General features: G+C 35.3%; 2 protein-coding genes across 6 annotated transcripts in view; one reads left to right on the top strand and one right to left on the bottom strand.

Annotated features, from left to right (window-relative positions):
• LOC100375319 (connector enhancer of kinase suppressor of ras 2-like) overlaps positions 1–10,524 on the top strand; it is a 62,592-nt gene extending 52,068 nt beyond the window's left edge. Inside the window, exons 16-17 of the mRNA XM_085505699.1 lie at positions 3,730–3,911; positions 5,332–10,524. Coding sequence (XP_085361825.1) covers positions 3,730–3,911; positions 5,332–5,607 — 458 coding nt within the window. The 3' untranslated portion in view covers positions 5,608–10,524. The remainder of the gene's footprint in view (positions 1–3,729; positions 3,912–5,331) is intronic.
• Positions 10,525–11,385: 861 nt separating this feature from the next.
• Positions 11,386–17,059, bottom strand: part of LOC100375472 (transmembrane protein 181-like) — a 40,682-nt gene continuing 35,008 nt past the window's right edge. For 2 of the 5 annotated variants that reach the window (XM_085505700.1, XM_085505704.1), the window contains exons 16-17: positions 16,208–16,246; positions 11,386–13,824 (exon numbers count right to left, since the gene is read on the bottom strand). In XM_085505700.1, coding sequence (XP_085361826.1) covers positions 13,752–13,824; positions 16,208–16,246 — 112 coding nt within the window. In that variant the 3' untranslated portion in view covers positions 11,386–13,751. Of the gene's footprint in view, positions 13,825–14,162; positions 14,188–16,180; positions 16,247–17,059 lie in introns of all 5 variants that reach the window. The other 3 variants (XM_085505701.1, XM_085505703.1, XM_085505702.1) reach the window with 3 other exon arrangements.

The following is a 17,059-nucleotide window of genomic DNA, read 5'->3' as shown; positions in this document are numbered from 1 at the left end:
TCCTGTCAGGAATGGTTGTCACCATCCTGTCAGGAATGGTTGTCACCATCCTGTCAGGAATGGTTGTTGTCATTCAGTCAGGAATGGTTGTTGTCATCCTGTCAGGAATGGTTGTCATCATCCTGTCAGGAATGGTTGTCATCATCCTGTCAGGAATGGTTGTCGTCATTCAGTCAGGAATGGTTTTTGTCATTCAGTCAGGAATGGTTGTTGTCATTCAGTCAGGAATGGTTGTCTTTGTCCTGTCAAGAATGGTTGTCGTCATTTTGTCAGGAATTGTTGTTGTCATCCTGTCAGGAATAGTTGTCATCATCCTGTCAGGAATGGTTGTCATCATCCTGTCAGGAATGGTTGTCCTCATCCTGTCAGGAATGGTTCTCATCATTCTGTCAGGAATGGTTGTTGTCATCCTGTTAGGAATGGTTGTCTTTGTCCTGTCAAGAATGGTTGTCGTCATTTTGTCAGGAATGGTTGTCGTCATCCTGTCAGGAATGGTTGTCTTTGTCCTGTCAAGAATGGTTGTCGTCATTTTGTCAGGAATGGTTGTCGTCATCCTGTCAGGAATGGTTGTCTTTGTCCTGTCAAGAATGGTTGTCGTCATTTTGTCAGGAATGGTTGTCGTCATCCTGTCAGGAATGGTTGTTGTCATCCTATCAGGAATGGTTGTCGTCATCCTATCAGGAATGGTTGTCGTCATCCTATCAGGAATGGTTGTGATCATCCTGTCAGGAATGGTTCTCATCATTCTGTCAGGAATGGTTGTCATCATCCTGTCAGGAATGGTTGTCGTCTTCCTGTCAGGAATGGTTGTCATCATCCTGTCAAGAATGGTTGTCATCATCCTGTCAGGAATGGTTGTCGACATCCTGTCAGGAATGGTTGTCGACATCCTGTCAGCAATGGTTGTCTTTGTCCTGTCAAGAATGGTTGTCGTCATTTTGTCAGGAATGGTTGTCGTCATCCTGTCAGGAATGGTTGTCTTTGTCCTGTCAAGAATGGTTGTCGTCATTTTGTCAGGAATGGTTGTCGTCATCCTGTCAGGAATGGGTGTTGTCATCCTATCAATAATGGTTGTCGTCATCCTATCAGGAATGGTTGTCGTCATCCTATCAGGAATGGTTGTGATCATCCTGTCAGGAATGGTTCTCATCATTCTGTCAGGAATGGTTGTCATCATCCTGTCAGGAATGGTTGTCGTCTTCCTGTCAGGAATGGTTGTCATCATCCTGTCAAGAATGGTTGTCATCATCCTGTCAGGAATGGTTGTCGACATCCTGTCAGGAATGGTTGTCGACATCCTGTCAGCAATGGTTGTCATCATCCTGTCAGCAATGGTTGTCATCATCCTGTCAGGAATGGTTGTCATCATCCTGTCAGGAATGGTTGTCATCATCCTGTCAGGAATGGTTGTCGTCATCCTGTCAGGAATGGTTGTCGTCATCCTGTCAGGAATGGTTGTCGTCATCCTGTCAGGAATGGTTGTCGTCATCTTGTCAGGAATAGTTGTCGTCATCCTGTCAGGAATGGTTGTCGTCATCCTGTCAGGAATGGTTGTCGTCATCCTGTCAGGAATGGTTGTCGTCATCCTGTCAGGAATGGTTGTCGTCATCCTGTCAGGAATGGTTCTCGTCATCCTGTCAGGAATAGTTGTCGTCATCCTGTCAGGAATAGTTGTCGTCATCCTGTCAGGAATAGTTGTCGTCATCCTGTCAGGAATAGTTGTCGTCATCCTGTCAGGAATGGTTGTCGTCATCCTGTCAGGAATGGTTGTCGTCATCCTGTCAGGAATGGTTGTCGTCATCCTGTCAGGAATGGTTGTCGTCATCCTGTCAGGAATGGTTGTCGTCATCCTGTCAGGAATGGTTGTCGTCATCCTGTCAGGAATGGTTGTCGTCATCCTGTCAGGAATGGTTGTCACCATCCTGTCAGGAATGGTTGTCACCATCCTGTCAGGAATGGTTGTCACCATCCTGTCAGGAATGGTTGTCACCATCCTGTCAGGAATGGTTGTCACCATCCTGTCAGGAATGGTTGTCATCATCTTGTTAGGAATGTGTGACATCATTCTGTCAGTAATAGTTGTCATCATCTTGTTAGGAATGTGTGGCATCATCCTGTCAGGAATGGTTGTCATCATCTTGTTAGGAATGTGTGACATCATTCTGTCAGGAATGGGTGACATCATTCTTTCAGGAATTGGTGACATCATCTTGTCACGAATGGGTGCCATCATCTTGTTAGGAATGGGTGACATCATTCTGTCAGGAATGGGTGCCATCATCTTGTTAGGAATGGGTGTCATCATCCTGTCAGGAATGGGTTCCATCATCTTGTCAGGAATGGGTGCCGTCGTCTTGTTAGGAATGGGTGACATCATCCTGTCAGGAAATGATGCCATCGTCTTGTTAGAAATGGGTGACATCATCCTGTCAGGAATGGGTGCCATCATCTTGTCAGGAATGGGTGCCATCATCTTGTTAGGAATGGGTGTCATCATCCTGTCAGGAATGGGTTCCATCATCTTGTTAGGAATGGGTGACATCATCCTGTCAGGAAATGATGCCATCGTCTTGTTAGGAATGGGTGACATCATCGTGTCAGGAAATGATGCCATCGTCTTGTTAGGAATGGGTGACATCATCCTGTCAGGAATGGGTGCCATCATTTTGTCAGGAATGGTTGTCATCATCTTGTTAGGAATGGGTGTCATCATCCTGTCAGGAATGGGTTCCATCATCTTGTCAGGAATGGGTGCCATCATCTTGTTAGGAATGGGTGACATCATCCTGTCAGGAAATGATGCCATCGTCTTGTTAAGAATGGGTGACACCATCCTGTCAGGAATGGGTGCCATCATCTTGTCAGGAATGGGTGCCATCATCTTGTTAGGAATGGGTGACATCATCCTGTCAGGAAATGATGCCATCGTCTTGTTAGGAATGGGTGACATCATCCTGTCAGGAATGGGTGCCATCATCTTGTCAGGAATGGTTGTCATCATCTTGTTAGGAATGTGTGACATCATTCTGTCAGGAATGGGTGACATCATTCTTTCAGGAATTGGTGACATCATCTTGTCACGAATGGGTGCCATCATCTTGTCAGGAATGGGTGCCATCATCTTGTTAGGAATGGGTGACATCATCCTGTCAGGAAATGATGCCATCGTCTTGTTAGGAATGGGTGACATCATCCTGTCAGGAATGGGTGCCATCATCTTGTCAGGAATGGTTGTCATCATCTTGTTAGGAATGTGTGACATCATTCTGTCAGGAATGGGTGACATCATTCTTTCAGGAATTGGTGACATCATCTTGTCACGAATGGGTGCCATCATCTTGTCACGAATGGGTGCCATCATCTTGTTAGGAATGGGTGACATCATTCTGTCAGGAATGGGTGCCATCATCTTGTTAGGAATGGGTGTCATCATCCTGTCAGGAATGGGTTCCATCATCCTGTCAGGAATGGGTGCCATCATCTTGTCAGGAATGGGTGCCATCATCTTGTTAGGAATGGGTGACATCATCCTGTCAGGAAAGGATGCCATCGTCTTGTTAGGAATGGGTGACATCATCTTGTTAGGAATGGGTGCCATCATCTTGTCAGGAATGGGTGCCATCATCTTGTTAGGAATGGGTGACATCATTCTCTCAGAAATGTATTCACAACATTTTTTGAATTATGTCTTTCTGTTAATTGTTACGTTGATTATATTTCTCATTACAGAAGCTGAAGACATTATAGATTTTTTTGAAACAATCAACAATATTGAAATACAAGGAATCACATCAAGTAGAAGACAAACAATGTCAGGAAGAGAAAGATTAAAATCATACTCTCGAAGACATCAGAACCCACACAAAAATGAGAAGCTTCTCAAGAAAGATGCATTAGAAAGAACTCTTAAGGTAAAGAGGTAGCATTGTTTGTATTGTGTCAGATGATGTGTCATACTTTGGTATGTCCAATTTATTGTGTCAGGTGATGTGTCATACTTTGGTATGTCCAATTTATTGTGTCAGGTGATGTCATACTTTGGTATGTCCAATTATTGTGTCAGGTGATGTCATACTTTGGTATGTCCAATTTATTGTGTCAGATGATGTGTCATACTTTGGTATGTCCAATTTATTGTGTCAGGTGATGTCATACTTTGGTATGTCCAATTATTGTGTCAGGTGATGTCATACTTTGGTATGTCCAATTATTGTGTCAGGTGATGTCATACTTTGGTATGTCCAATTATTGTGTCAGATGATGTCATACTTTGGTATGTCCAATTATTGTGTCAGGTAATGTCAAACTTTGGTTTGTTCAATTATTGTGTCAGGTGATGTCATACTTTGGTATGTCCAATTATTGTGTCAGGTGATGTCATACTTTGGTATGTCCAATTATTGTGTCAGGTGATGTCATACTTTGGTATGTCCAATTATTGTGTCAGGTGATGTCATACTTTGGTATGTCCAATTATTGTGTCAGGTGATGTCATACTTTGGTATGTCCAATTATTTTGTCAGGTGATGTCATACTTTGGTATGTCCAATTATTGTGTCAGGTGATGTCATACTTTGGTATGTCAAATTATTGTGTCAGGTGATGTCATACTTTGGTATGTCCAATTATTGTGTCATCCATCCAGGTTTAGATGCACTTTTTAGTCCCCTTACAGACACCTGGACTGATTACATTCAAACTTCACACATACAACATACATAATATTATACATATGCTCATCAATTTGTCTCAGTTGTTGTTACATTCTGATTCAAGATGGCTGAATGGTGGCCATTTTTGTGATGAAAAATCATCAAATATCAAGCATTTATGACCTAAGACACTAGATGGATTTTGTTTAAACTTGGTTGCATACATTGGACATTATAGCACGTCATTTTATTTTTCAAATCTGATTCAAAATGGCTGACTGGTAGCCATTTTGTTTTAATGAATGTGGTATCTGTGACATGATTTGACTTAAAATTTTATATATTTATTCTACATCATGTTATAGATATTGAGATGTATTCAAAATGGATGACAAGTGGCCATTTTGATTTAATTAATGCTGTTGCACAGCAATATCTCTCAATATAGACAAGTACTGGTTTGACAATCAAATACAGAATGACTGAATGTCAATCATTTTAATGTTAAAAAATCATCATAATGACGCATCAGCTTCTGGATTCTTATCTCTGATGTGTTTGTTTGAACTATATTACTATATACAATCTTAAGTTTGATAACTAACAGGGATGTGCCATGCAACCCTCAGTGTGTATGTACTATTGAACTAACTTTATTTTAAATATTTTAATTTTGAAGGCAAAAGAATGTGAATTAGAAGAAATTGAGAAGTTATTGCATGGTAGTGCTACGAAGGAATCTCTGAAGCATTGGAAAGACAGTCACCCAGAGTACTGTGGAAAACACAAAGATGTCAAAAAGAAACAAAAAGACCTGAAATCAAAGAACTCATCTAAAAAAACACCAAGTCCAGAAAAGAAAAGAAAGAGCAGGGCAAAAGATGGAAAAAAATCTACTAAAGAAGACGAATCTGAGAAAGGATCGGATATAGATTATCATGAAACACACCTCTGAATGGGTTGACCACCCCTATGCACTAGTTCATATGGTACGGTCTATTAGAATCTGGGCAATAATGTTGTATTGTACCATACACTACCCTCTATTGGAGGATTTCTGTTTTCGGGGTTACATTTGACTAACGCCTACCTCTTTCAAAAAATCCTAATTAAATCATCAATTTGTGAAACATGGTCATTAAACAATGTTTTATTTTTCTAAATATTAAAAAGTGTTCATTGTGACTATCGTGAATGGGTGTAAACAGATAAACTACTACTGTAAAGGGACTAATTATTCACTGGGTTTTAATTTTGCTTATTTCGCTGACTGGAAAATGCGCTAAATTAAAACACAGTGAATTTCTAAAAAATTTAGCATAGAACACATTATCTAAATGACGAAACCGTGAATTTAAAATCCACTGAATATGCCTGAAATGGTAAATCAGTGAAATTTAAACCCAGTGAAAATTAGTCATTTTACAGTATCCAACATTATTTTTGATTATGAAAGGTGGTATAAGTTTTTCCACATTCTCTTTTAAAAATTTTTTTTTTTTTGACATTGGTTCCAACAGATCAAATGTCATCGTCAATATTCAGAAAACTTGTGTTAGTATAATACAGCATTCTGATTGGTCAAGAACAGACTTGACCTTTCAGGTCAGAGGGCGTTGTTGCAGGTCAAATCGTGCAGAAAATCAGACAAGTATGTTAATATTGAGTTACACATGTATTTGTACAAATAAATGAATAATGCCAATATTGAGAATAGTTTAATTTGTCTTAAGATATGTTTAATCACGAATGGGTGGTTAATAAACAAAACTAATTGTCCTAAAATAGTTTGACCACCAATAAATTTGGCCATCATGTATCTCCATGTCTTTTACTTCTAAATAAATTAAATACCATGTAATTTAAAACTATATCATATAAATGTACACTCATGTATTTGAAAGAGACATCAAGTCATTTTTACTTTGGTGGTCTGTTTTATTTTCTTACAAAGGCCATTTCACTGATGTCTCAGTTGCATCTAAAAATCAATGACAAAAAAAATGTTTTTATTTTGAGGCATGCTTAAATACTGTACTGTCTGAGTAAGTAGGTTTTTTTCCTTTTATTTATTTGTCAAAAAAATACACAAATCAGGTTATTACTAGAACATAATTATATTTTGATGTCAACAAAATTAATTGTCAAAATGATGAGTTACCACAAAAAGGACAAAATCAGTGACTAATTTGAATAACAAATTTAATGAATTGTATAAAATAAAATGTTTTCATTTTCGAATATTTTGTAATATTATTGGAAATACTGATACAGCAGAAAACTTTTTTTCAGCCAGCCATATATGTGTATATATAATTACTTCCTGGTATGTCTGATTGTGAGTACCAGAAACAAAATTTACAATATTAGGATTATTTTTTGAAAGCCACATTAAATCACTGTCATATTGCTAGTGTTATATATGCATGCTGTACAATTATAAACTCTGAATTTTCATGTTTTCAGTTTCAGCTACATGTGGTGTCCTTAATTTTGGGTTTCCAGAATCAAGTAGACTCCTTAGTTGCATGCTTGCAGTACCAACTATACTCCTTAGTTGCATGCTTGCAGTACCAACTAGACTCCTTAGTTGCATGCTTGCAGTACCAACTAGACTCCTTAGTTGCATGCTTGCAGTACCAACTAGACTCCTTAGTTGCATGCTTGCAGTACCAACTAGACTCCTTAGTTGCATGCTTGCAGTACTAACTATACTCCTTAGTTGCATGCTTCCAGTGCCAACTAGACTCCTTAGTTGCATGCTTCCAGTGCCAACTAGATTCCTTAGTTGCATGCTTGCAGTACCAACTAGACTCCATAGTTGCATGCTTGCAGTACCAACTAGACTCCTTTGTTTCATGTTTTCAGAATCAACTGGTCCTCCAATTCTCATTTTTCCAGCACCAACTATACTCCTTAGTTTCATGTTTCCAATACCAACTAGACTCCTTAGGTGCATGTTTTTAGTACCAATTTAAGCTACCTTAGCTTCATGATTATAGTGAATATTATAATTCCCTTAGTTTAATAACATTGCCTTAAAGAATCCTTTTGTCTTCTATTGCTATTTTAACTGCAAAACATCATAGATATTAAGTTAAGACCTCCTTTTAAATGTAATATTCTCATGAATTGAATAATAAGTAATAAGTCTTAATCTTACATGTTATTTTGTAAATTATCTTGGTGTAATGACATGTGTATTTTAATGATTTAGGGGAATGTGATTAACGATGTCATTTACAAAGTTAGATTTTAGCTCATTACATAAAATAACATTTTTTGGTTTAGCTTATTGATTCCTAATCTTTAAAGATGCAATATGGACGAAAACATATTTTTTCAATATTGTCATTAGACACTCTGTGGACTAAATCAAAATATGATTTATTGTAAATTTACAATGTTTGTTTTCAGGACGCACAACTGTATTCATTGAATGACAAATCATAACTACTAATATATGCAGTGATTGCGCGTATCAAAACGATCAGTGCATATGCATATATGAAAATTTCATCTTTTCATCGAATGAAATCTCAGATGTGTGCATTGCCAATTTATGATTAAAGGGGAACTGCTCAATCCCATGGATTGCACCAAAGAATCATGGGACACTATTGTTTACATCGTTAATCTATCTTTTGTTATCCATTGTTATTTTAATCCAGAAAGTAAATTTGTTCTGAGATTAGGCTTAACTGGAAGGTGCCCCTTTAATGATAATCCAATGTATCAAACAACAATATTAAAAATGTCATGTTCTCGTCCATATTGAATCATGATAACTGAATCTCTTTTACATTTAACAAATGTATTATAAGTGTTATATTCTATCAGGTATATCAGTATTATTGCAAATATTGATATTGACAATTTTACCTATTGTTCCCATGGCAACCTACTATCAGCTGATGTCAAGTTGAATATCACATACAATTTCAGCAATAAAAAGTATGGAAAATGTTAAAAATCTAAATATAGAAAATTTAATTTTGTTTAATCAGTCGTCTGGATTAGAGAAAGTAAATTTATTTTTAAGACATGAATATATGTACTGGGTTGTCATAGTTACAACAATGTTTTTGGGTATGATATTGTATTTTTATGAAACCTTTTTTTACAATTTTATCACCTTTTCTAGTGAGTAACATTCCACACATCCAAGTTATGTTATATATAGCGCCCTCTTATTAATAATCTAACACTAGAGGGCTCACTAGCATTTCAACAACTCTGCCATATTGTACCATGTAATCATACGACTTTCAACTGTTGTCACTAAGGTCCTCACTGTAGAGTAATTGTGGCTAACAAAAACTTTTTTTTTAAATTACGTCTACTCAAATTTTGCATCCCCAAACTAAAACAAGTTAAATTTCACCCACTTCATTGTTGTCTTCCCACAAGTTCAACCTTTTCACCACCAATTTTTCATGGATTCTCCAATATTTCTAGAAATAAAACCCAATTTAGGAGCTAACAGACAAAATTTCAAAAAATTTGGCTAATTTTTGTCCCAATCTTCTGACCGAAAGTGCAGACTGTAAATGAGTCTATTTTGTGAATTTGTGATAAATAGAAAACTGGTGGTGAAAAGATTATGCCCATGCCTATGATTTGCTGTGTGTTATACTCATGTTAACATATCAAATTTACGATTTAGCTGTAATATATCATGCAATATTTGAATTAACTTTAAAAAAAAAAAAGATTTACTTAAAAGTGTCGTATTAGTTTGAAGGATACACTGCATTCAAATATTTGTACTTGAGTTGTCAATGTGACATTAATTAAAAAAAAAAAAACACTGCATCCATGTCCATTCTTGTGATCAACACTTGTTTTTAAAATTGATAGCAATCTGTTTTTTTGTTTTTTTTTTGTATTGAGCCAGTCATTCTAATTTTGTGATGAATTTTTTTTATAATTATTTTTTAATTGTAACATTTTGTTTAATTTTACATTTGATATCACAGCCAGTTGTAATGTTTAATATTTTTTATTATTTATTTTTGTATGTCTTATAATTAATTGCATCATCACCTTGTCATGCTCATTATATCTTGCATCCTTTTCAATATCCTGTAAAATACTTTTTCGCTTAGAATTAATTTTTGCTGAAGGAATGATTCAGTGAAATAAATTCTAACTAATATACTCTTATTCTTATGTTTTACATTCAACTTTTCAAAAATCGGTGAAAATTAATTCCATACTAAACGCCCAAAACGTCTTTTCAGTGAGAATTAATTCCAGCTAAAATAAAGTATTCTACAGTATTAGATAATCTACTCAGTGTGCTCAAATTCACTCACATTACTTTATATAACAAGACACGATGTTGAATTGATACTGCTATGTATTGTGAAGACTGCTCGATTACCAACCACACACTAGTGTACAAATAAATTGTTGCCTTTTGATAGGATGAAGCTTTCTCAGTGAACTAATTTTGTAGCATGTTCTTTTTTTTTAAACAGTCCATGTTTACTTTGCTTACCAGTAAGGGACATTTTAAACAGACAGTTTGTCGGATCATAGTGGTCTCAGGAGAGTACAAGTGTTAGAATAGATAGCAATAGCCTGGATTTATTGTATAACTTCATTTCAGATAAAAAAAAGGAATGTTAGACAAATGACCACAATCGAGTATGAATTTGACATGTAGCTTTTATTTTGTGTTACAGTAGTGTTCAGAGATCACCATCTAAAGTGTGAAGATAAATTTGGCTGTTATAGACGGCCATTGTAATAATGTATTCTTCAGTATGTGATATTTCTTGGTTACCTTACGTAAAAATTGAAGAGGCTAACTTATTGCTTGCATATATTTGGCGCAGATAGAAAATAAACCATTTCAATTTATGTATATGCTGTCTCAGTCTGTGCAATCGTATAGTTTGATTGTTACGCTTGTAAGATAGCCACTTCACTACAAAAATCATTGAACCATCCAACTTGCCCTTTGTAATGAGTACCAAGGATGATATCTGTTGTGCGTTTGTTGCGATAGCCGGTACAGAGTTCGTGCAACTAGCACTACAGATTTTCTGCTACAGATCCACAGAAATCGTTCTAATTGCCAGTGTAAGGTCCATATTAATTTATGGAATTGTACAAACTGTTAGTTTGGAGTCCATAAAGATTTATGGAAACCATACTAATTGTCAGTACTAGAATTGGGCAGTTTGAGAATATTCTACGTTTATTGCAGGGAATCTTGGCTGTGAATGCCATATTTTGAGTACGAGTTTTCATAAGGAGACCATCAACGCACACAAAACACAATTACATGTACTTCAGCAGAAAACTTAACTGTCAATACGGGTAAAAAAAAATCAATCTGCTAGTCTAACAGTTCTACCAATATCCCTCATTTGTCATTTGTCATCACAATATAAACAAATCTAGTATAAAATAAGGAGATACAACTAGAATTGCAAGGCAATGTTTTTCACAATCTGGGTAAAAGGTGAACTGAAGATGGTTGGTTGCTAGAGGGCGCCCTCCATTCCGCCCTTCATATTAAGTTTTTTTTATACAATTTACCAGTGTCCAATTTAGACGATATAATATAAACTGATAGGCTCACCATTAAGTTGGAGGTTGTCAGTAGAACTGTTGGGTTAACACCTTAGATTAAATGAATCTATATAGGTGTGACTTACAAATAGTGTGATGGTTTCCAAGTTTTATATAAGACATAGCTCACCTGAATAAATATAAAACATTCTAGTTTGGAGACTTCTTTATTAAAGGGTTCTAGTTTTCTATACAAACTTGCATATCATAACCTGGATAAACCAGAAGGCTGACCACAAATTGCAATAATACATGCTTACAACTACAGGCATTTTTGTTCTGTACTGAAATAAATAAATAAAATGAAAGTATTGTACATTTCTATATTTGTGCTTTTTTCGTTAATTCTGACAGATCTGGTAATTTGCATCCCATAGTTCCATAGAGTTGACCTGGACTGTGGCATATGGAGGAAACATTTATTTGTATATTTTCTTCTTTTTTTAAAAACTTCTGTAAAGGGTTTCTATTTAGCTAGTTAGATGTACATACTTATATAAAATGTAATTTTGTTTCCATAAAAAGACAATCAGGTCTACATCAACCTAAACATGCATTTTGTACTGTGATTGATATTAATATCAAGTACACAATACATGTACATTGTGCAAAATACCCAGCACTTCGGAGTGTGATTGTCAAACAAAATGTTATTGGACATTACCCTTTTGATTTGTCAGATATTTTTTCCCCGTCCAAAATTCAATATTTTCACATTTGTAAAATTTTCAGTAAATTTCATCAACATTTTGGGCCATACAGTTTCAGATATTGTTTTTTGATCAAAAGGTTTGTAAATTGTTATCTATTTCATGTAGGAGATGAGCAGAGTGAACAAAATAATTGTTGATGGTGCAACGTCTAATTTTTATTGTGCACACTCAAATCTATTAAAAATTGACCAAGTATGGAACACAGAATAATGCTACAAAAATAAAATAAAAAAAAAAAAGTTTTTTTTTTTTTTTTCTTCGCAAGATTGATATATCGGCAAGCCTGTATCACAATTAAACTAAGAATTGTTATACCGTGAGTAACTCCCGTAAAGTACTCTCGTTGAAGGGGTGAATCAGTGAAAATAAAACACATTGTCAAAATCTTTTTTTACATTCAACTCATCAAAAATAGGGGGAATGAACTTCAAAACTGTCTTTTCAGCGAAAATTAATTCCAGCTAAAATAAAGAATTTTACAGTATACAAGTGAAAGAAAAACTTATATTCAAATGTGTTAAGCATTGTTGGCCAAAACGGGTCTGTATGTTGTTTCAATTCAGCACCCTAAAAATACAACTAATCTATTAAAATGATGAATCTAGGTATCCAGCTGAAATTACACAATTTCATCAATTTTTAGATAAATTTTTCAGCTAGTGTTTTGAAAATAGGATTCATACCTTGTAAGTGCAGCAGTCTCATTCCGAACACCAGTTTTGAAAACAGTACACTTTGAGAATATTCTTAATGTTTTGTTTGTAAATTACTGATAGTAGGGAGAACTTGCATACTAAAGAATATGGCATTGTTTGTGATGAAGTCTTGAAAGAATGAAAATAAATTTAGAATAGAATTTTAATTCAGTTTAAATATTTGTACTACACAAATACATGAGTGATGCATTTTCACAAGTAACCCCATCAACACCAGTAGTAGTGAAAGAACCGGCATGCATGAAACTGTATTAGTCTACTTACAATTGCCACAGATATAAAGAAGCAATGCAGACATGGCACCCATCATCAAAACACAATGTTATGTGAAGACAGTGATGATCTATGAATACTATAGTTTGTATTACTTAATTCTTTGACAATGTAAAACATGGCAAAATGCCCACCAATTTAACTTTGAGTGTTTTGCTAACGGATGGGCAATACACAATTGGTGGGGAATGTCAAAACAAAGCTACATAAACTGAAATTAAATCACAAAATTAATGTTAATTTCAATTGCAAATAATTGTACATTCCTACTAAACCACAAATAAAAATAACAATAATAAATAGAATATAGTAGTTGTAAATCTAGACCATCAATTCTGGGGAGGCCACGTAGCAGGACTTATTATATAACAATAATATTAAAACAATAGAGGGAAATTAACAAAGACAATGGCCTATAATATAATGATTGATGGTTCTACTTAATACAAACATTGACACAGTATTTACATTATTATACCTCATCCTGAAGACAAGAACTGGCAGTAACATAACAATTGGTGTGAAGCTGTAATGCAAATGGCAACAAAAAGATCATTCCACCAACAACATTGATAATAAAATAAATTTGGTGAAAACATGATTTGCAGAACTAGCACAATCCTTGATTTATACAAAAAATGAGATAGAAACTGAACTCTGCAAATAAGTCTTACTGTAATTGTTGACAAGCATGTACAGTTTAAAATGAAGTCACATGGTACACCACCTAATCAGTCACATGATAAAGTCACCTGATCACATGCAAATCATCAAATAATGGATAAAACTGTCATTTCTTTATCAACTTGGGTTTAATTAAATGCTTCTTCATCACTGTCGCCTTGGTAACGAGGTGTTCGTGGTGTAGGGTCATCACTGTCGGTTCTAATAAAAAAACAAATACAAGACCAATACCAACGTTATTAAACATTAAGTATAAACCTCTGCAAACCCATCCCTACCTAATCTAAAATGAAGATGCAAAATGTCATGATAACAGATCATATATAAAACAGATGAAGATGCAACATGCCAAACACTGTGATAAAAATATCAACTAATGCATCACTACAACAGCAGGTTCACTGGCAATGTCTGACGACAGTAAAACTAACAGTTTTATAAAACTGTCAACGATTGCAATATGTCTAATACAAGCACCAATAGACTATAGTATACATGCTACCTAGACATCCTGATAAATGATATATGAAATGGAATACCTGTTTAAATAACACTAGTATTAAGCTAATAAAAATAAAACATATAATGAATATAAAATAAAATAATAACAAGTAAAACAATGATCAAAGCAGTTTGACATATCCTATGAATGAATACACAAATTAAGGTCAAACATAATGATATTCTTATACCAAAGGTCACAAATTATGTTATTATACCGATGTTATGTCTTTGTACCAACATCAAACAAAATCAGCCCCGTCATGGCTGAGAAATGATGCTGGACGAATAAAAGCACACACATGCACGTCACAGAAAGACCATTCAAATAAGAGACTAAAAAAGTATTTGAGAAAATGGATGTAGTAAGCTGCAAGTATGAGCTATACTGGTCAGGTGGTTAAGTAAAGATTTAGTTTGTGGCTTGTTGCTATGGTTGCGGGAGGGGGGATCATTGTCACTCGGAGGAGATAAGGATTTTATATAAAATATTTTCCGTGTGGTTGCTATGAATAAGTCTGGTTGCTTAGGAACACACCCATAAGAAAGTACTCAAGAAAATGAATTGACATAAATTGTAGTTATAAATGTCAAAACAGGTTTCAAACTTGTTTCTATTGGCATGTTTAAAGTTGCCAGGTGCCAACAATAATGTGCATCATATTGATGGGCTGACATGGTAACCTATCATCAATGTTGTTGATTATTTGTAAACTAGTTTGCCGCGCCCCTCCCCCACACTGAAGATGGTGGTTTTTCTAGCAAAGTGTGGAGTGCTTTGTCCAAGTAGAAAGTGCAATGGTAGACCGCATACCAATCAATAACAACCACGATGGAATCCTTGACACAAAGTGACAGAATCGACCATTCAATCTGACAATGTCAGCAAAATCAATTTCCAATGGAGTAAGTTACTGAAGAAAACAAATTAAACAGGCTGTACAGATCATTAACATTGTCATTCATGACATTGAATGCTGCCTGGGGATAAATTGGGAGGTAGTTCCATGAAAGCCTTTCAAATTTTTATCTTGTGAATAGATTGCTTTTACTATACAAGGACATATGTGAAAAATTGGGGTCATGGGCCAAATACTTTATGCAGTATTGAGTTAATACATGAATTCAAGATAAAATATGTCTGAACTACATTCTAAAAAAATACAAAAAGAGGGTACTGACCTATTTGTAAACATACATTAGTTTCAGTAATTTGCCTTAATACATGGGCAATTTAATAAAAAACTCTGAGTTCCACTTCAAACCCACCCATGTATGGGAAATTGTATTGATCAACCTTAAAGCGAGAGGGTCATCACCTGCGCACACGCAGGAATTGAGTCCCAAACACCGATAACAACACACGCTAAAAACGCTAAGGCTCATGGGTAGATGTTTGTTTGTAAACAATGACACGCTATGGCCATCTGACACATGCGCAGGTAACGACTCCCCCGCTTTAATACTGACTGCATGTGATGTTATAAGTCTTATACACTATACAAGTCACACACAAACACATTCCACTCGTACAAGTCACCCAATCATGATTTGTATATTGAAATTACACACAATGGGTCAAAATACTGTAAACCTCTTTAATTTTGCAGTGATCAGTGAAAATCTCCAAAATTTATAACACCGAAAATTTCTTTTGGATCCTACAACAGGGACTTTCACAAAATTTTGTATTCATAGATACTAAACAATTCTGAAATCGTTAAAGTTTCTACCACTTAAAATTAAGTGGTTTACAGTATTGAGAGATCATATTAGTGACATTCAATAAATGAAGAGACATAGTAAGAGCCCAGTAATTGAGAGATCATATTAGTGACATTCAATAAATGAAGAGACATAGTAAGAGCCCAGTAATTTGCAGTGCCCTATAGAATGAGAATAATGAAAGCAATGAGAATAATGTTCCCTCCCTTTTCTCATCTTTCACTTTTTTCTCCTGCCAAGCAACTACAATTTGAGAACTATACAGATGTTACAAGTACTAATCCTAAGACTTGTTTAGTTAATGAAAGAGAGTTTGCAATGGTTTGCTTACAGTTAGTACTACATGGACGGTATTTACCTCTTTATCAGTGGTCTACTAGAACTTACATCATACATCCTAATCACAGTGAAAGAAAAATTATATTAGGTACAGTGATACATTTCACTAGAATCCAATCAGCCATCTAAGTATCTGCTCTAACTTTATATGAATAAATATATGTCTTCCATTTGTAGCAAATTTAAACAAAATTGAATATACAAAGTAATACAGACTCTGAAGTGATGTTTAAAAAAAATGGCTGTCTGTTGGCCATTTTGAATAAAATCGAAACAGAAAAATGTGTATTACCGTAAAAACTTCGCGGTAGTAAAATTAATTTTTTTTCAAGTGCACGAATTAATAGCGTAAAAACAGAAATTATTGGTTTTTGGTGCGCGAATTAAAAGAGTACTTTTAGATCGATTCAAAAAGAAGCTGTTTTCATAAATTTATTAGTGATTTGTTTTGTTTTCCAATGAACACGATTACAGGACGTTTTTTTAGTGCCTCTGAGACTCTTGGCTAGCGACATTCATGGCGAATAGTCGGGCAGAGAACACGCACTGCGTCAAGGACCACGCACCATGTTACACTTGAAATGAAACAGTGAAATGGCAAAGCTCACTTTGTACACAAACAAACAATGAACACGTGGCTACAAAGTAGCCGTCTGGCTGCACTGCCTTTTTTTATTTTTCTAGGCATCGACTGGGTGATGTTATGGCAGATATTACGAAGCCCATCTTGTCTGGAAAAATAACCATGCGTTGATAAAAATGGTCTCAGAAAATAATGTTTCGCGTTGACCAAATATAATCATGCAAAGTATAAATTCAAAACGTTTCAATACATTGGTGAGAGGTCGCATTTTACGTGAACAAGAACATG

The sequence above is a fragment of the Saccoglossus kowalevskii genome, chromosome 11 (assembly GCF_978046115.1).
Source record: "Saccoglossus kowalevskii chromosome 11, keSacKowa6.1, whole genome shotgun sequence".
Classification (NCBI taxonomy): domain Eukaryota; kingdom Metazoa; phylum Hemichordata; class Enteropneusta; family Harrimaniidae; genus Saccoglossus; species Saccoglossus kowalevskii.
This window is presented reverse-complemented; position numbering and strand designations above follow the sequence as displayed.